This window comes from Plasmopara halstedii, assembly GCF_900000015.1.
Source record: "Plasmopara halstedii genome assembly, contig: Scaffold_614, whole genome shotgun sequence".
NCBI lineage: Eukaryota > Oomycota > Peronosporomycetes > Peronosporales > Peronosporaceae > Plasmopara > Plasmopara halstedii.
This window is the reverse complement of record NW_020187532.1, coordinates 1,418,299-1,432,785: the sequence shown is the minus strand read 5'-3', so window position 1 is coordinate 1,432,785 and position 14,487 is coordinate 1,418,299. Positions and strand designations below refer to the sequence as shown.

The 14,487-nt window shown below is 45.1% G+C and overlaps 2 protein-coding genes across 2 annotated transcripts; one reads left to right on the top strand and one right to left on the bottom strand.

The window, feature by feature from the left end:
• Positions 1–9,901: 9,901 nt before the first annotated feature.
• PHALS_12304 (d-amino acid dehydrogenase small subunit) lies at positions 9,902–11,698 on the bottom strand (the record flags this gene model as incomplete). The annotated part of the gene is made up of 1 exon (XM_024727829.1): positions 9,902–11,698. The coding sequence occupies one exon, from the start codon at positions 11,696–11,698 to the stop codon at positions 9,902–9,904; it is 1,797 nt and encodes a 598-aa protein (XP_024578366.1).
• A 1,335-nt stretch (positions 11,699–13,033) lies between these two features.
• On the top strand, positions 13,034–14,203 carry PHALS_12303 (cyclin-y-like protein; the record flags this gene model as incomplete). The annotated part of the gene is made up of 1 exon (XM_024727828.1): positions 13,034–14,203. One exon carries the CDS (start codon positions 13,034–13,036, stop codon positions 14,201–14,203), a length of 1,170 nt encoding a protein of 389 aa, XP_024578365.1.
• Between the last annotated feature and the right edge of the window lie 284 nt (positions 14,204–14,487).

Genomic DNA, 14,487 nt, shown 5'->3' with positions numbered 1-14,487 from the left:
AAAGTTGGGATATTTTTTTTATATATGGCAAAAGTTGGGGCATTTTTTTTATTCTCTCGTTTTTTAATTATATATTTTGATGATTTTTTAATTAAATCATCAAAATCTTTTTTTAACTGATTTTTTTTTAATTTTTCTTGAGAAAATCCCAAATTATCTCCAAAAAGTTTATACTTTTTCGATTATCAATAATGTTAATATTTACATTAAATTTAGACAGCATTTAATCGAGCGATTATTTCTTTGAACAATGGGCCCGATTGGTTGTCGTTATGAACACTACGGGCTATAAAAAATTGCGGAGTCCTAAACAAATTATTTGTGTCAAGCAATTACCTACGACGTGCAACTGTCGAGATTAGTATACAACACGCGAAGGCATCGGTGAAGCCGAATATAAATGAGATATTTGTACCTCTTGCGACGAAGTCGCTAATTTAACCGTCGAATGTTTCCACCTTTCGATAATTTTGAGGAACTTTGAAGGGAACATTGTCCCGTCCGAGACAACTTTATTATACCTTATCATCCTAAGTATGGAGTGACTTGAACGCTATTAATCAGGAATAACTGAAAGTCAACAACACAAGGTTTCTTGCACTTCAATCAAGCTAGAACTTAAATTTCTAATAATAACACCTCTACAAGTAAGCCATTGAAGCACTTTTGGCGCGGGCATAAAGCTGCGGTAGCTTTGGAACGTTCAATTCTCCTGATACACGAAGACAGGAGGTTGTGAGTCGCAAGTAGAGGGGCCAGGTAGTGCCGACTAAGCCGTACCATTTGAAACGACCACCGTGCGGGGTTGTAAAGCTCCACGGATTAATGGAGATGAAGGCTATAAATTTATGAGTGAAGCGATCAAGGTACTTAGACTTCTCCTTGTCTTTCCCTGAACGAAGTTGCTTTGAGCTGGTGGGGTTTAAAAATGATGTATATTGACAGCATGGTAGAGCGGAACGCAGTCTAGACTTTGGCAAGTGAAAAGCGTGAGAGAAACTGCAAAACGATGCAGTCACCAAAATGGAACGATTGGTATAATCTATCTTCATGGATGAGTTCGTCATTAAGAACACTCAGAGCGCTGAAAGTGAAGAGTCGGTAGCTAAACCCTAAGGATCACTCGAATCCATTTTTGCTCTTTGAAGAAAATCTTGACCAGTTGACGAGACACAACACGTGTAATACCCTGGTATCGAGTGCGTGATAAAATCCCCTTTATAATTGAGCCCGAATATCGCGGCACACGCCAATAAATCGTTCGACTGACACAGTGCAAAGTCGTAAAGCTTTTGTTCGTGTCGTGTATGAAATAAATCTAAAGAGATAAAAATCTTCCCACTTTGCATTAACGCTTTGTATCAAAAAAGGTATCGGCATGTTTCAAATCGTGCCTTTTTTAGCAGTATTGACATAGTTGATGGCTATTATTCACTACTCGTGAGAAATAGTGATGCGCCTTTCGAGCGATTGCATTGAAAGCGGTAGTTTATGCCACGAGAACTGTCAATTGTACTATCGACGTCCAAACGTCTGGAGCAGTTGTTCTGCTCACATCGTTACAATGTAAACCATTTCAACGATGTATTTGCCCATGGTTGTGCAGATTACGGGAATTTAAATGTGGAAAACCACATTGAACACTTGCTAGCAGTGCTCGATTGTATGCGCTGATATATCACGTGAGCATTAAGTGCCAGATATTTTTAAGGAGATTCATCTGGAAGCAGATTCTGTTGGGAGAACTCACAAATATACAGGCCAGTGTGAGCTGGCCGAAGCCTCAAATCGCGGAAACTTATGAATGCTTGGCCTGGCCAGCTTCTTGTACTAGTAGAGTGAAACCTATGCCAACCCTCCACGAATTCCACCAATCTTCTTAAAATTAGTGGCAAATAATATGAAAAGGCAGTCACTGAAGCGATGAGATAACACCTGATAATGGCCTCAATTTTGGCTTTTTCGAATTCTGATTGGCCAATTCATGTCTTCTGTGTCGCTTTATCATTAGAAAAAGGATATGCAGTATTTCAATTTAGATGTCAATGGTATGATACGTGATAGTGTTTGGTTCGTTTACAGGCTGAGAATAATATTCTATCCTTGAGAGAAAACACATGCAATAAATACTGCTCTCATCAAACATAGGTTACATTTGCTTGGTACTAATCCATTTCTCATCGAAACAGACTGAGCATCGTTGTACGTTGCTCATTAATGGCGTAACACATACGACATACGAATCATATGCAACCTATGTTGCTTGACTGAAAACTTTGGAAAGTTAGAACTCGTAATCTCAAGTGATCTTTTTTTTCGAAGCATTTGGTTGCACATTTACCCCGTTAGTCTAATTTCATATATTGCTCTATTACAGCACTGAGCTAAATTATACTAAGCATAGAGTGATGCCTCACAATGAGGACCTCAGGTACAGAATCGCGTAAGAGGCGGATGATATAAACATGAAGGTCACTCTTAAGAGAAAGAACACATGATTTGCTGAATATTATGAACCGACGGGCTGACCTGTATCAGGGGGTAATCACTTATGTGCGCATGTGTGATCCGTGTCGGTGGATCGGAAACTTGTCGCATGCATCAGCGTCATTGGCAAGTCCACCGTCTCCGACGCAATGCTGGCAGCCGCAAAGTTGATACTTTATCTGCAGTCTCTCGAAAAGTGCCTGGTAATTATTTTGGTTTTGTGGAATGCTTAAGCAAGTTGGCAATTCTTTCTGCTGACAGCAATACTACCACTAGTGAGATCACAGCTAAATCGCTCCTCGATGAAAGTATTTGCATTCCTTGCTGATGGCCATTGTATCGGACTGGGATCCAACATCACAGCAATGATCTGGTCAACGTTTCTCTACAAGGGATTAAACGCCAGACTGGGCTTGCTCTTTCGCACACCCCCGCAGACAGATGGTCGGACGGATCCCAGTTATTGCGTGGTAAATCACATCATTTAAAGCGTTTGCGAACTACCGTAGTGCTGGAGCTCAATTCACCCGTTTATTGAGCTTGCGTTCTGCATACCGCTGTACATACATACTTATTCTAAAAAGTGACAACATCAAACCCGTAACTTATTATTGCCGCCGCAAAGCGGCTGAGACTTAGCGAGAGGGGCAATCTTTATTACCCATCTGACTTGCTGACGCCGTCTCAAATGCGCATCGTAGCAAATCAGGATTTTATCCTGAGGGAATTGAGCGTTATGCGCTACGTGTGCAGCACTAAAAATGGAGCCCAGGTGATACAAGGCCACATGCTGCTGCCAGGGGGAAAAGATACTACTTTTGTAGTGAGCGAAGATTTATTCAATTGTGCTACATTATATTTTCATTTTTGGGACCAGTGCAGCGAGTGGAACCGTCCATACCCCAAGTTCACGGCCCGGCCAGTAGCTGTGTCTGCAGGCTTATGACGACAAGCTGAACTGTTTACAGCAAGAACGGGAGGCGATGACCTCGACGTCTACATAATGCTTTGTACATCGCAATAGCAAAATACAAAGACTATCTAGCCGTATGGTTTACTGAAAGAAGCTTGTAAGGCCATCAACTGAGTAAGGCGGCGTATTTACATCACTCTTTGCGCAAATTGAGTACGACACTTCTTGGTCATTACCAGCGGTCAGTACCCGAGTTACAGCTCTCAGCGAGGTTTTAAATCTTATTAGACTACTGCTGCTTCAGGAACGGGCAGAACGTCTGGGTAATACCGGATCGATTGATCTGGTATCGTTCTCTAAGTGACGTCACTGCGCTTGTTTTGCTTATTTGGACCGGAAGACGTGCAACTCTGACGCAATCCAGCGAAGCGTAATTATATAGCACCGACAGGACAGACACATCACGATTTGTGATTCCTCAACATAAGTATTTATCTTTTATGAGACCTACGAAACCATTAACAGTGGTTTCTCGGTAGTGAGAAGTCTGACAGCTATTTGAGTTGCCACTACCGGTGGGTCAAGCTGTACAAATGGATGAGCACCTATGTGCGCAGTGTCAAAGAGTGAAACCTTCTCCGAAAGCGCTGGTCGGACTGTCGGTACCCTTCGAGTGTTGGCAGTCCATGGGTTTGAACTTTGTGATTGGCCTGCCGAAGGACTCGTCGGGCAACACGGGTGTGGTGGCCGTTGTGGATCCTTTGGGCAAGTCAACTCATCTTGCGTCAGTCCCGAACACCATCGACGGTGTGGGTACAGCGACGCTGTTTGTCGATCGTGTCGACATCATTGACTCCCGCGATAAATTGTCTTTGATAGAGGCATGCGCTTCTTTGGGAAGTTTTGGTCTACACTCTTCCGGGTACTGGGCACCAAGTTGACTATGTCAAAAGCGGACCATCCGAAGATCGATGGTCAAAGTGAACGCGTGAATCGCGTTGTGAAGCCGTCCTTCGCAGCGTCTGCGCTGAGACTCCGAGGCGCTGGAGCGCCATGCTCTATAGCTCGCTATAAACAATGCAGAGCGTTCGTCTTCCGGCTACACGCCGTTCTACGTGAACGGGCTCGCTCACCTCGCGACCCGCTGACGCCGCATCCCATAACTCAGGGTTTGGTCGGGAGGAACAGCCGAGCGGCTAGATGATGGCAGCCTCCTCACTGTTCGTAAAGAAGTCGATGACTTCCAGTCTACCAGACTGAGTGTCTTACGACACGTTCGCGATGCGATGGCTAAAAGCCAAGACATACTGAAATTATATGCAGACGAAGAAGCAAAAGAAATGTCGATAACTTTGGGGTCAAAGACCTGGTTTTATCAGATACGAACAACCTTGCTACATACGCAATTTCTGCTGACTTTAAGACGAAGCTCCATCCACGGTTTATTGGACCGTTTAAGATCGTGACTAAGCGGGGCCTTGCGCATACCCCAAACCGTCCGAAACGGATGCGCAACCACCCAATGTTTTATGTGGGATGCGCAAGCCGTATCAATATCCGACGCAAGTAAACGCGAAAGCGTTGGCGCCAGAGCGGCGCCAACAGGCGCTTGATCACGAAGAAGCTGGTCCAGTAGCAGGTTTTGAGCACGGAGTGCAACAATTTCCATCTTAAACGGCGCCAGACGGTCCACCGTCGCACGAAGCGACGCATTTGTCTGCTTGACGGCTAGGGGCTACTCTGACAGGGCGGGGTTGTCTTCAGCATAAAGCAGTCGGTGCACAAAGTGCTCCGAGCTCTCTAGGTCTTCCGCATAGCGGTATGCGACTCAGCATGATGCTCAGCGGAGTTTTGATCGCGACAAATCTTGTCCTCAAAAGGCTGAAGAGCATAGCGAGTCAACGGGCTGTGGACGAAGACAACTTGGTCGATCGCGCCCACTCTTTTTGATGAGAATGGTGGCGTTCACTACCATGTGGAATGCCTTGTGGGTCGAGATTGCCTGCGGGGTTAAACCCAATATCTTGTAAAGTGGTGGGGATACAAACTCTGAGATCTCGTGGGAGTTTGAGGTGCCATTTCGGCAAGACCGCCCAGACGTCGTGGTAGCTTATGACCAGAAGAATCATGATGCTTCGCGTCGTCGTGCGCACTGCGCATCTTGGCAGTAGCTCAGAAAGCCTGAGGGCCATAATCTGCGCTCAAGCTATGACCCTGATCTGCTGTGGTCATAGACTCACCCGTGTGAGCAGCCACAGAGTCCGCTGGAGCGTGATGGGTGAGTCCATGTGTCGCAGAGCGCCAATACGCAGGAAAACGGCGTTGCGCCTTGAGGTTGGCAAACTTAAATCTAAGATGGCGCTCAACACGCACGTCCACTTTCTTGTGGCTTCGCTGTAAGGTAAGCACGAGAAAAGTTTTCGGTGCCGCTGCACTCATCGCTCGAAGGGCTCGTCGTCGTCTGCAGCGGTTTCGCCAGGGACGAGCACTACAGAAATCATACCTATTGCGGGACAGGAGCGCCTTCTTTCAAAGCGCGAAGTCGAGTATGGTACGTATCCAGCGGAGCCAAGAAGCGAGCTCGCAGATCTTTTCGTTCGTCAAGCTCAGCTTGTGTAGCGGCCGGAGGCCCGACCACGAAGACGCACAACGATCAAGTGATCGCGTCCTTCGCTTCTGTAGCGGGATAGCCGAAGTGGAAGTCGGATTACATTTGAGGGCTAGGACCGACCGTAGATGTGCGCGTGTAGCCGCCCTGCGGGCAACATCCAACTGCTGTCTCTGTGCCTCGTCGAGGCAATTGGAAGCGTCACCGCTTTTCCCGAAAGTCGAGAGGTCGGGATACGGACACGGTATCCGCAGAGTTGGAGCAAGGCTCACATCGCGCCGCTGACGCACCTCGCCCTCTTCTTCTTCCCATCCTGAGAATGGAGTTTCCGACTCGTAGTCGACTTCCTCCAAATCCTCGACGAGGTAGCCTCGCCCGTGGCGGGCGTGGTGCGCGGTGCTCGATTGCCGAGCGATTGGGATGTGCTTTTCTTGACGCCGCAAACGTGCTGTCTAGGGTTGGACCGCGAGCAGGAGACGAAGAAGGCTCTGCCCGCGGGCGCTCTCGAGACCAGCGAGACTGGGTGTCATTTGTGTCCTAGACACAGGGCTCAATGAGCAGAGAATGCGTGCAAAAGGTCCTGGGGATGTAGATTCGCGAGGCTCGTAGGGGGCGACACTTAAACGTGAAGTGTGGGTGTTCACAATTTTTGATGGTGGAGAATGTAACGGGGTTATACGCTCCCTGGTATGAAGGGTTGGGTCACAAAAAGATAGCGTGACCATACGAGAGTGTTGGCTAGAAAAGACGGCGTAATCACACAGTGATGTCGCTACACCTTAACAAGAAGGCAGTACGTGGCTGTACTGCCAGTAGTTATGCATTTTAATTAGGGATTTGATTAGAGAAATCTATAGATTTAGATACAGGCGTGGGTTAAGTTTGTGGTCAGTCTCGGAGTAAGCGGATTGCGACCCGCTACACTCGAAATGATTTTAAGTATAGAACGAATGTCACCGACCTTTCTCTAAGCAAAATGAGCTACGGCACCCCTATCTTATGATAAGGACTAATTTCATGCATGTTGTGATGAGCTCCTATTTATTTTGACATCTATCAACATGCTGATGTAAGGCGATCAGGAGTATGATATATACTTACAGGACATCATGGCTGTGACTGGCATTTAACGAAGTTTATGATTTGATTCATGTTTCTTGACCACACATAATTCCACTTTCATTTGTAATAACGCGGCGAAAATAAGTCGCGCGTTAGCGTCCCGTTGTCTCAAGCCGTCAAGGTGACCTTTGACGAGACTATTCTGTTACTCATGAAATAACCAGTTCGGGATGAAACATAAGGGGCATCGTACATGCCTGTCATGCGTCGGGGGTTGGCCGTCTACACCATAACGCCTGATAAAGGTCCAAGCAACACGACTGCACCCTTAATATAAGGTCCTGTAGCACGGGTCAACCTTTTTGCGCCAGCGAAATATTCGTGTGAAGACATTGTTCTAAACAGCATGGTATTGAGAGTCATCTCAGCGCAATAGGCATTTTTGCTGACGTCGAGCGAGATTGTGGTGCATTTTAAGTTTGAGTTACTTTGTAGCGCGTCAGAAAGAATAATGGTTTTGCCGGGGTCATTGTGAGCTGCAAAACTGTACTTTTCGAAAAGTTGACAGCCAGCACACCATGTCCTATATCAAATGAAGTTTTCTTACGGAGGTGGTTTAAACAACGCTTGGTCCATGCAATCTTTGCAACCCTGTCGCCCCTTTAAGCGCAATCTGACTTTTATCATATAAACTGCATTGCAAGCAGCTTCTTGTCGTGAACTAAGCAAGTTTGCATAGCCTATCACGGTAAGTAGCTCACACAATCATAATGACCAAAATGCGTAAGATCAACGCCTGGCGGCAGACGCACTAGCGTTGCACACCATTTAAAAACATCATTGATTGTCTCGCAGAATCGAGGCCTTCAAAACGCTTACTCACAAGTCATATAAAGCGCTCTAATGTAATGCGCTCTATTCTTATATAGCGTCTATTAGCTGATAGGAAAATAGATGGGATTAGGTTGATCCTTGTCGTAGCTGTGTTATCTCCTTATACAGAAGATCTAATCTGAACTCGCTAGCACACGAGAACCGAAATCGCGCGAGCGTCCCTGTGCAGACATCTACCCTTGAAAGAATCAGATGCTGACAGCAAAATTTTCAGCATCATTAATCTGGCAAATGACATCTGATAAGGGTTTATGCAAGAAATTACCGTTTGTTGACAGCGGTCATCTCTTGAAGTGGAAAATTTGAGCGTGGCGCGCTACCTTCACATATATAGGATCATACCACGCAAACTCAACATCAGGTCTCGTTTCAGTCGCGATTAGGGTGCCCACAGCGCACTTTATCCTCATTTATGCTTTCGTGTCCGCGCACATACAATACTAGCTCTACTTGAATTCTATAGTCGGCTTTTCAGCAAAAGTGCTGTATTCGAACGTAGTGAGGTACATGTCAGATCTTGGTCCGACCTTTTGGTAACTCGACGATGGCGACGACTTAGTTATGCCACTGTAGCCATCGGCGCGTGACGCGTATTTTGTGTCGAACACGAAATCGAAATCATGTGACCCATTTAAATTAATTGGGAGCTCATACTGTGCTATCTTATCCTTCCACAAAACGTCAACTCCTGGATGGGTCGCATTAAGTATATTGTCTCAACATGACCTTGCAGGACGGTTTTCTAAATCAACAATAGATCAACAACGCGTCGCGAGCAGGTGTCATGGCTCCGATTCTCCGAAAACGACATATAAATAATGATGTCTTCCAAGACTAAAAACACCTCCGTGTTGCTATCATGTGCTCGAAGTCACGTGGAATCTATAATGTTTAGCATGACTAAAACTTCTTTCAGCGCTGTGTGTATGACTGGGAATCAACATCGCAAGTAAATTTTTGGCCTGATTTGAGGTTTTCCTATGTCAGCCTGGATCTTTTCGACCTGATTTTGTGTACTCTGCATGAAATGAATTTAGTAATGCAACACTCGTAATTTGGTGCCGCCAGTTGCCAGCACTTCACATCATCAATTTGAATGATTCCCCTCGTCGGTAGAAAATTGGCTCAGAATGACATAATTCGCCCTATCTGGCACTTCATGGCATCCCAATCGAACATCTTCGTTAAAATGAAAGAAATGGCAATTTTGTCACTCGCTGACTAACTCTTCTTCGATAGATATCTTGCAATACCGTCAGGTGCAGCTATCACTGCGGGTATATGGATTTCGTTTCAACTTTGTCTAGGGTTTATCAGAGACAGAGACTATATTAACTACTTATTTTCAGTTTATAAGAGAAATAAACATGCTTATCAACTGACTATTTTATGAAACCTGAAAGAAGACATGGCACACTTCTCTCAGCACCGCCTCTTATGAGAGGACGTTTTTTGCAAGTTGTTACTGTGTGAGAAAGTCGAGAGGGTTGAAATGAGCGTCAGAATCCATTGCTTCTCCTCAAGCGACATTTGTAATTTCTAAAGTCTTATCGTAATCGTGTCGTCGAATGCTTGTTAAACGATCCACTAAATTTTCTGCAGAATCAGATGCTCCGGACAAAGAAGAATCATGCAGAAGTCCGATGTGTAACAAAACTTGAGATTTCACTATGAATCAGCACACCATGACAGCAAATTATTTGAGAGAATTACTTAATTGATTATATTGTATCCGTATACACAGGGGCTCATAACTTAAACATTGATCTCGATGCGTTACCCAGGCAAGAGTAAATTACACGCCAGAACTCATCTATTCTCTATCGAATTCTTACCGACAACGCCTGATGCCACTTTACTTAATTTCGAGCACTTGAAGTTTCTATACTTTAAAAAAAGTTGTCATTGGTCCCATCAGTCACTGGGACCGCTTTCATTTAGCCAAAAAAGCCGAATCTGTCCGGTGCAAATTTGCTGATCTCCAACTGAGGTTGAAAGCCACTGATTTCATCAGCAAGAATTGCCCCTGCCCCAAATGATAGAGTCCAACCCTTGGAGCCATGCCCTGCATTCACGTACAGATTCCGAATCTTGGTACGACCTACAAGCGGCACTCCATCTGCTGTTCCTGGACGCCAACAAGTGTGCGATTGCATCTTTGCCACGTCCAAATACCCATCTGGGAACACAAGCTTGGCTTGAGCTAGCAGCCAATCGTGCCGCTTTTTCTCCTCCCGCGGTGATTCTTGATCCGTCTTTTTCTGACTCACAAAATCCACACCTCCCGAAATACGCACTAATGATTTGCCCAAAGGTGCGATGAGGACCTGGCCACCCGCAAAAATATTGTGAATTGGCGCTCGAAAACCAGAAGCAACTGGTACGGAGAGCACATAACCTTTAACTGGATATATATCTAATTTGACGCCTGCTCGTTTGGCCACTAAAGCAGTCGAATTGCCAAGTGCCAACACAAACTCGTCCCCTTCAATCAGAGACCCCCTCCTTGTCTGCAACGCAATGATAGACGCCTTGTCGGTCAAAATATGTTGCACATCCGTATTGAATCGAAACATCACACCTTGTCGCATGCAAAGACGATAAAGGGATTGACACATTTTATGTACATCTCCACTTGTGCCAAAAGCTGACAAAATAGCTCCTGGATCAAATACTTCAGATCGCATTGCAGGTTCCAAGTTGCGAGCTTGCACGGCATGAAGCGGCTGCAAATCCATACCCAATTCCGACAAATGGGCACTACGATCGCTTTCCATTGTCATCTCCAACTCGCTGGGATGCTTGAAAATCTCAATAGTGCCTTGCGCTGTTTGATCCATAACGATATCACCTTTTTTAGTATTTACCTGCAGCTCTCGAAGTTTTAACATGCTATAAAACCCAAGTTCGCGAATAGTACGACTATGTTCGTTCGAACGCCCTTTTTTCGAATTGTGCCAAAACTGAAGTCCCCACTTCCAAAATTTTGTGTCCCGCAAAGCCGACATTTCAATTTTGATGGGCTTCTCACGTAATGACTTCTTTGGACGTGCAACACTTGCACCATCTGTAGACAATCGAGAGGCAGCTGCTGCAGCAGGCCCTCCTGTGACAGTGACACTGTTGCCATCTGCCGCCATTGTGGCAGTAGAGGATAACGGTCGAGTCATGGCGTTCCTTCTACCTGGAGCGGTTCCCTTGCGCAAATTTGCCACATCGGACCAACTCGCGTAAAGAGCTGGGTCTAAGAAGGCCCCGTCGCAGAGACTCACTTGTGTGCCTACGCCTCGTTCTTTCTCTACACAAAGAACTTCATGGCCGTGTTTTGACAGATAATAACAAGTTGTCAGCCCGATGATGCCAGCGCCACACACAATCACGCGTTTCGTCTGGCGGCGTTGATTAATGCCTGGTATTGGCTCCATCTTCATATTTTCAGGAAGCAACGGAATGCGCATGGGTGGAGGACGCATGTGGTCAATTGGAGGCAAGCGCTCGCCTTCTAGCGACGCCACTGGTGGCAAATTTCGATGTGCCACACTCACTAAATGATCGCGAAGGTGGGGTGGCAAGTCCAAAGCAGTACTGGTTGCCTCATCTACAGATGACGCGTCCGAGTACCCAGAGGAGCTGATAGAAGCCAGCCGATCTCGTCGTAACCCTTTGCTTTCTCCTAACGGCCTTCGCCTGGCGACCGCCTCCATGTCCATAATAGGATGCAACTCGTCGTTCATGGCGTTATTAGAGCCCATTCGCGGCTTTGATTAAAAACGCACTAACCTTAAAGGCAGAAATGTCGGTCGCGTGATTTAGACTCGTCACCTGCTCCAATAGGTTTCTTTCAAAGGTTGCCACACCAGTGGCCGGGGCCAATTCTCTGCGTTTCTCGCTGCTAGAATTCAGTTGTGCTAGAAAGGTTGCGCGGATATTCGAAAGAAGAAGAAGTGTGATGCGTTTTTGACCAATCCCCGAATTTTTCTTGTGGATGAAGCTTTTCTGTAGTACCACTAAGCGACACTACAAAGCAAAATCACGCCAGCAAGTGGTCGATACGAGAGCCTTTTTGCTCATATTCAGCGGCTGCCACGTTGTCGAGAAGGCAATCGCAAGAAAAAAGCTCATTCTTGAGACACCTAAGCGATGATGCCATGTTCATATTACAGTAAACAGCTGGTATAACTGATATCATGAATCTGTGAGTGAATCATTGTATCAATTACAAGCTATGTACTACATACGAGCTCAGCATTTACTTATGTCGGCACAATGCTGCTTCGTCTTGCTCCATATGCGCACTGCTATGGCACCTGTCTCCTCAAAAACTACACTTGCGAACGCGCGAAAGTTCGTTCAAGCAGTTTGTAATGGTGTCTACAAGGTATAAGGATTCCTAAACATGTAATGAGTACATTCTAAAAATTTGAAGTGAGCCCCTTTCCCCTATGTACGACTATTTTGTGGCCAAATTCGCGATCAAAATGCCTCTGTTAAATGATCTATTTCCAATGTTCCAATAGTTCTTCATGTACTAAAATTAATTAGGAAATAGATCACTGGATATTGACATCCATTAAACGATTAGATTGCTAAATACGTTAATACATCTAGCTCGTTAATTTCTATTACTAGTAGCAGCATTACATCTTTAATCAAAGCAATCGTGAAAGCATTTTAAAACTGTTTTTATAAAACTTTTGTGAAAGAGTTTTAGTTTTTCAGGTCGAAATAATCTTCAACAAAAATTTATCCCACTTACGGTAAGTGCATGACATAATATCTAGGTTGTAGCTAAATATCTTTAAGGTGACCTACCAGTCACGATTGCTAAAAGGTGATATGTTAAACGCTAAGGTCATTTTGTTTTCTTGAGATAATGATCCGGAGAGACTTTTTTATTTTATGTGTGGATAGCTATTGGCAACTTCTATTCCCGTCGCTTCACATTCATATTTGCTCAATGGTAGTTTTTAGGAAACTTACTTTGAGGTTAAACGAAAGAAATTAGCAATAAACTTGCGCAATTTATACCCAAGTTTATAAATCGTACCATTTTGACTAGTATTTGTGCGATGACAGAAGCTGCGCTTAGTGTGTCCTTGTCACCGCTGCTGCCAAGCTCCGTAGAGGATGAGACACCGCCAGGAGGATTTGCCAGCAACGAGGCAAAGCGCGTTCGATTTCAGCCCGTATTCCAACCCACACACGCGGTATTTACCCCCAAACTGAGCGAGACCAGTTCACTTCGATACCGGAAGCCAAATGATCGCGTAGTAGGTAGAACAAGTTTGGCTCCACCCACATCTGTCTCGTCAATTGCACAACCAAATTGTGATGACTTCTTGCGACGTGTGAGCGTAGTGCTATATCAGCACATTCGACGCTGCGAAAAGCGACATCGAGAGCAGTCACGTTGTAGTGGAAGCAATAATTTAGCTTCTCTTGCCACTGCTTCTTCCACGGTGGTGTCAGCTCTCAGCACGTCAGATGAAAGAGATATGAGCGAGTGTCGATCTCCAACCTTGACGGAAGAAACAACACGTTTCATTGAAGGAAGTTTAGCCGTGTTTCAAGTTGTAGATCGAGACGAAGGCAGCATTTCAAATCCGAGTACTGTTTCATCCCCAAGACTCGTGGATTTGCCAGTTGAGGAAACGTTTCGAGAGGAACATTTTGTGACGCCTCAGTACAAGTACACGTTTATCAGGTTGCCAAGAATTCACCCGTTAACCATGTACCGGATGGAAAAAATTAATTCGAAACGACATGTTCCTAGTGTAGACGAAATTTTCCGCTTCTGCAAGAATTTGTTCAATAAGGCACAGCTGAGTGCAGAGTGCACTATTGTGTGCTTGATTTACATCGAGAGACTAATGGAACAGGCCAGTGTGCCACTATTAGCAGCCACATGGAGACCCATCGTCGTATGTGGTTTGTTGTTAGCATCGAAAGTGTGGCAAGACTTAAGCTCCTGGAACGTCGAAATCAGCAACATTTATCCTCAATTCTCGCTGCACTCGATTAACCGTCTTGAACGGCTCTTTCTGCACCATATTCAGTGGGATCTCTACATTTCAGCTTCGGTGTATGCAAAGTACTATTTTGCGCTGCGCTCATTAACAGAGAAGAAAGACTTTCGACGTCGGTACAATTATACAATGCGTGTGGATCCACCTAACTCGAAGCGGCTGGAAGAACGAAGTGCAGCCATTAAACATGAATTGTACTCGAAGAGTCTTTGATATCAATTGCGAGTGATGTGATCTTGTTTGCGTTTGTTAGCCCAGAAATAGGATATTTAACGTTCAAGAAAATAGGGTTGTATCAGCTCAAGTCGCTGAGGTGGCGTTTTCAGGTTCTTGAATAACGTCAGAATTATCTCCAATATCCTGATGAATGTATCGCTGTCATAGAATAAAGAGAGAATACAAAAAATGCCTCAACTTTTGCCATATATAAAAAAAAAATCCCAACTTTTCAGAAAATAAAAAAAATACCCCAGCACGTAACTTATCACCAGGGAGAG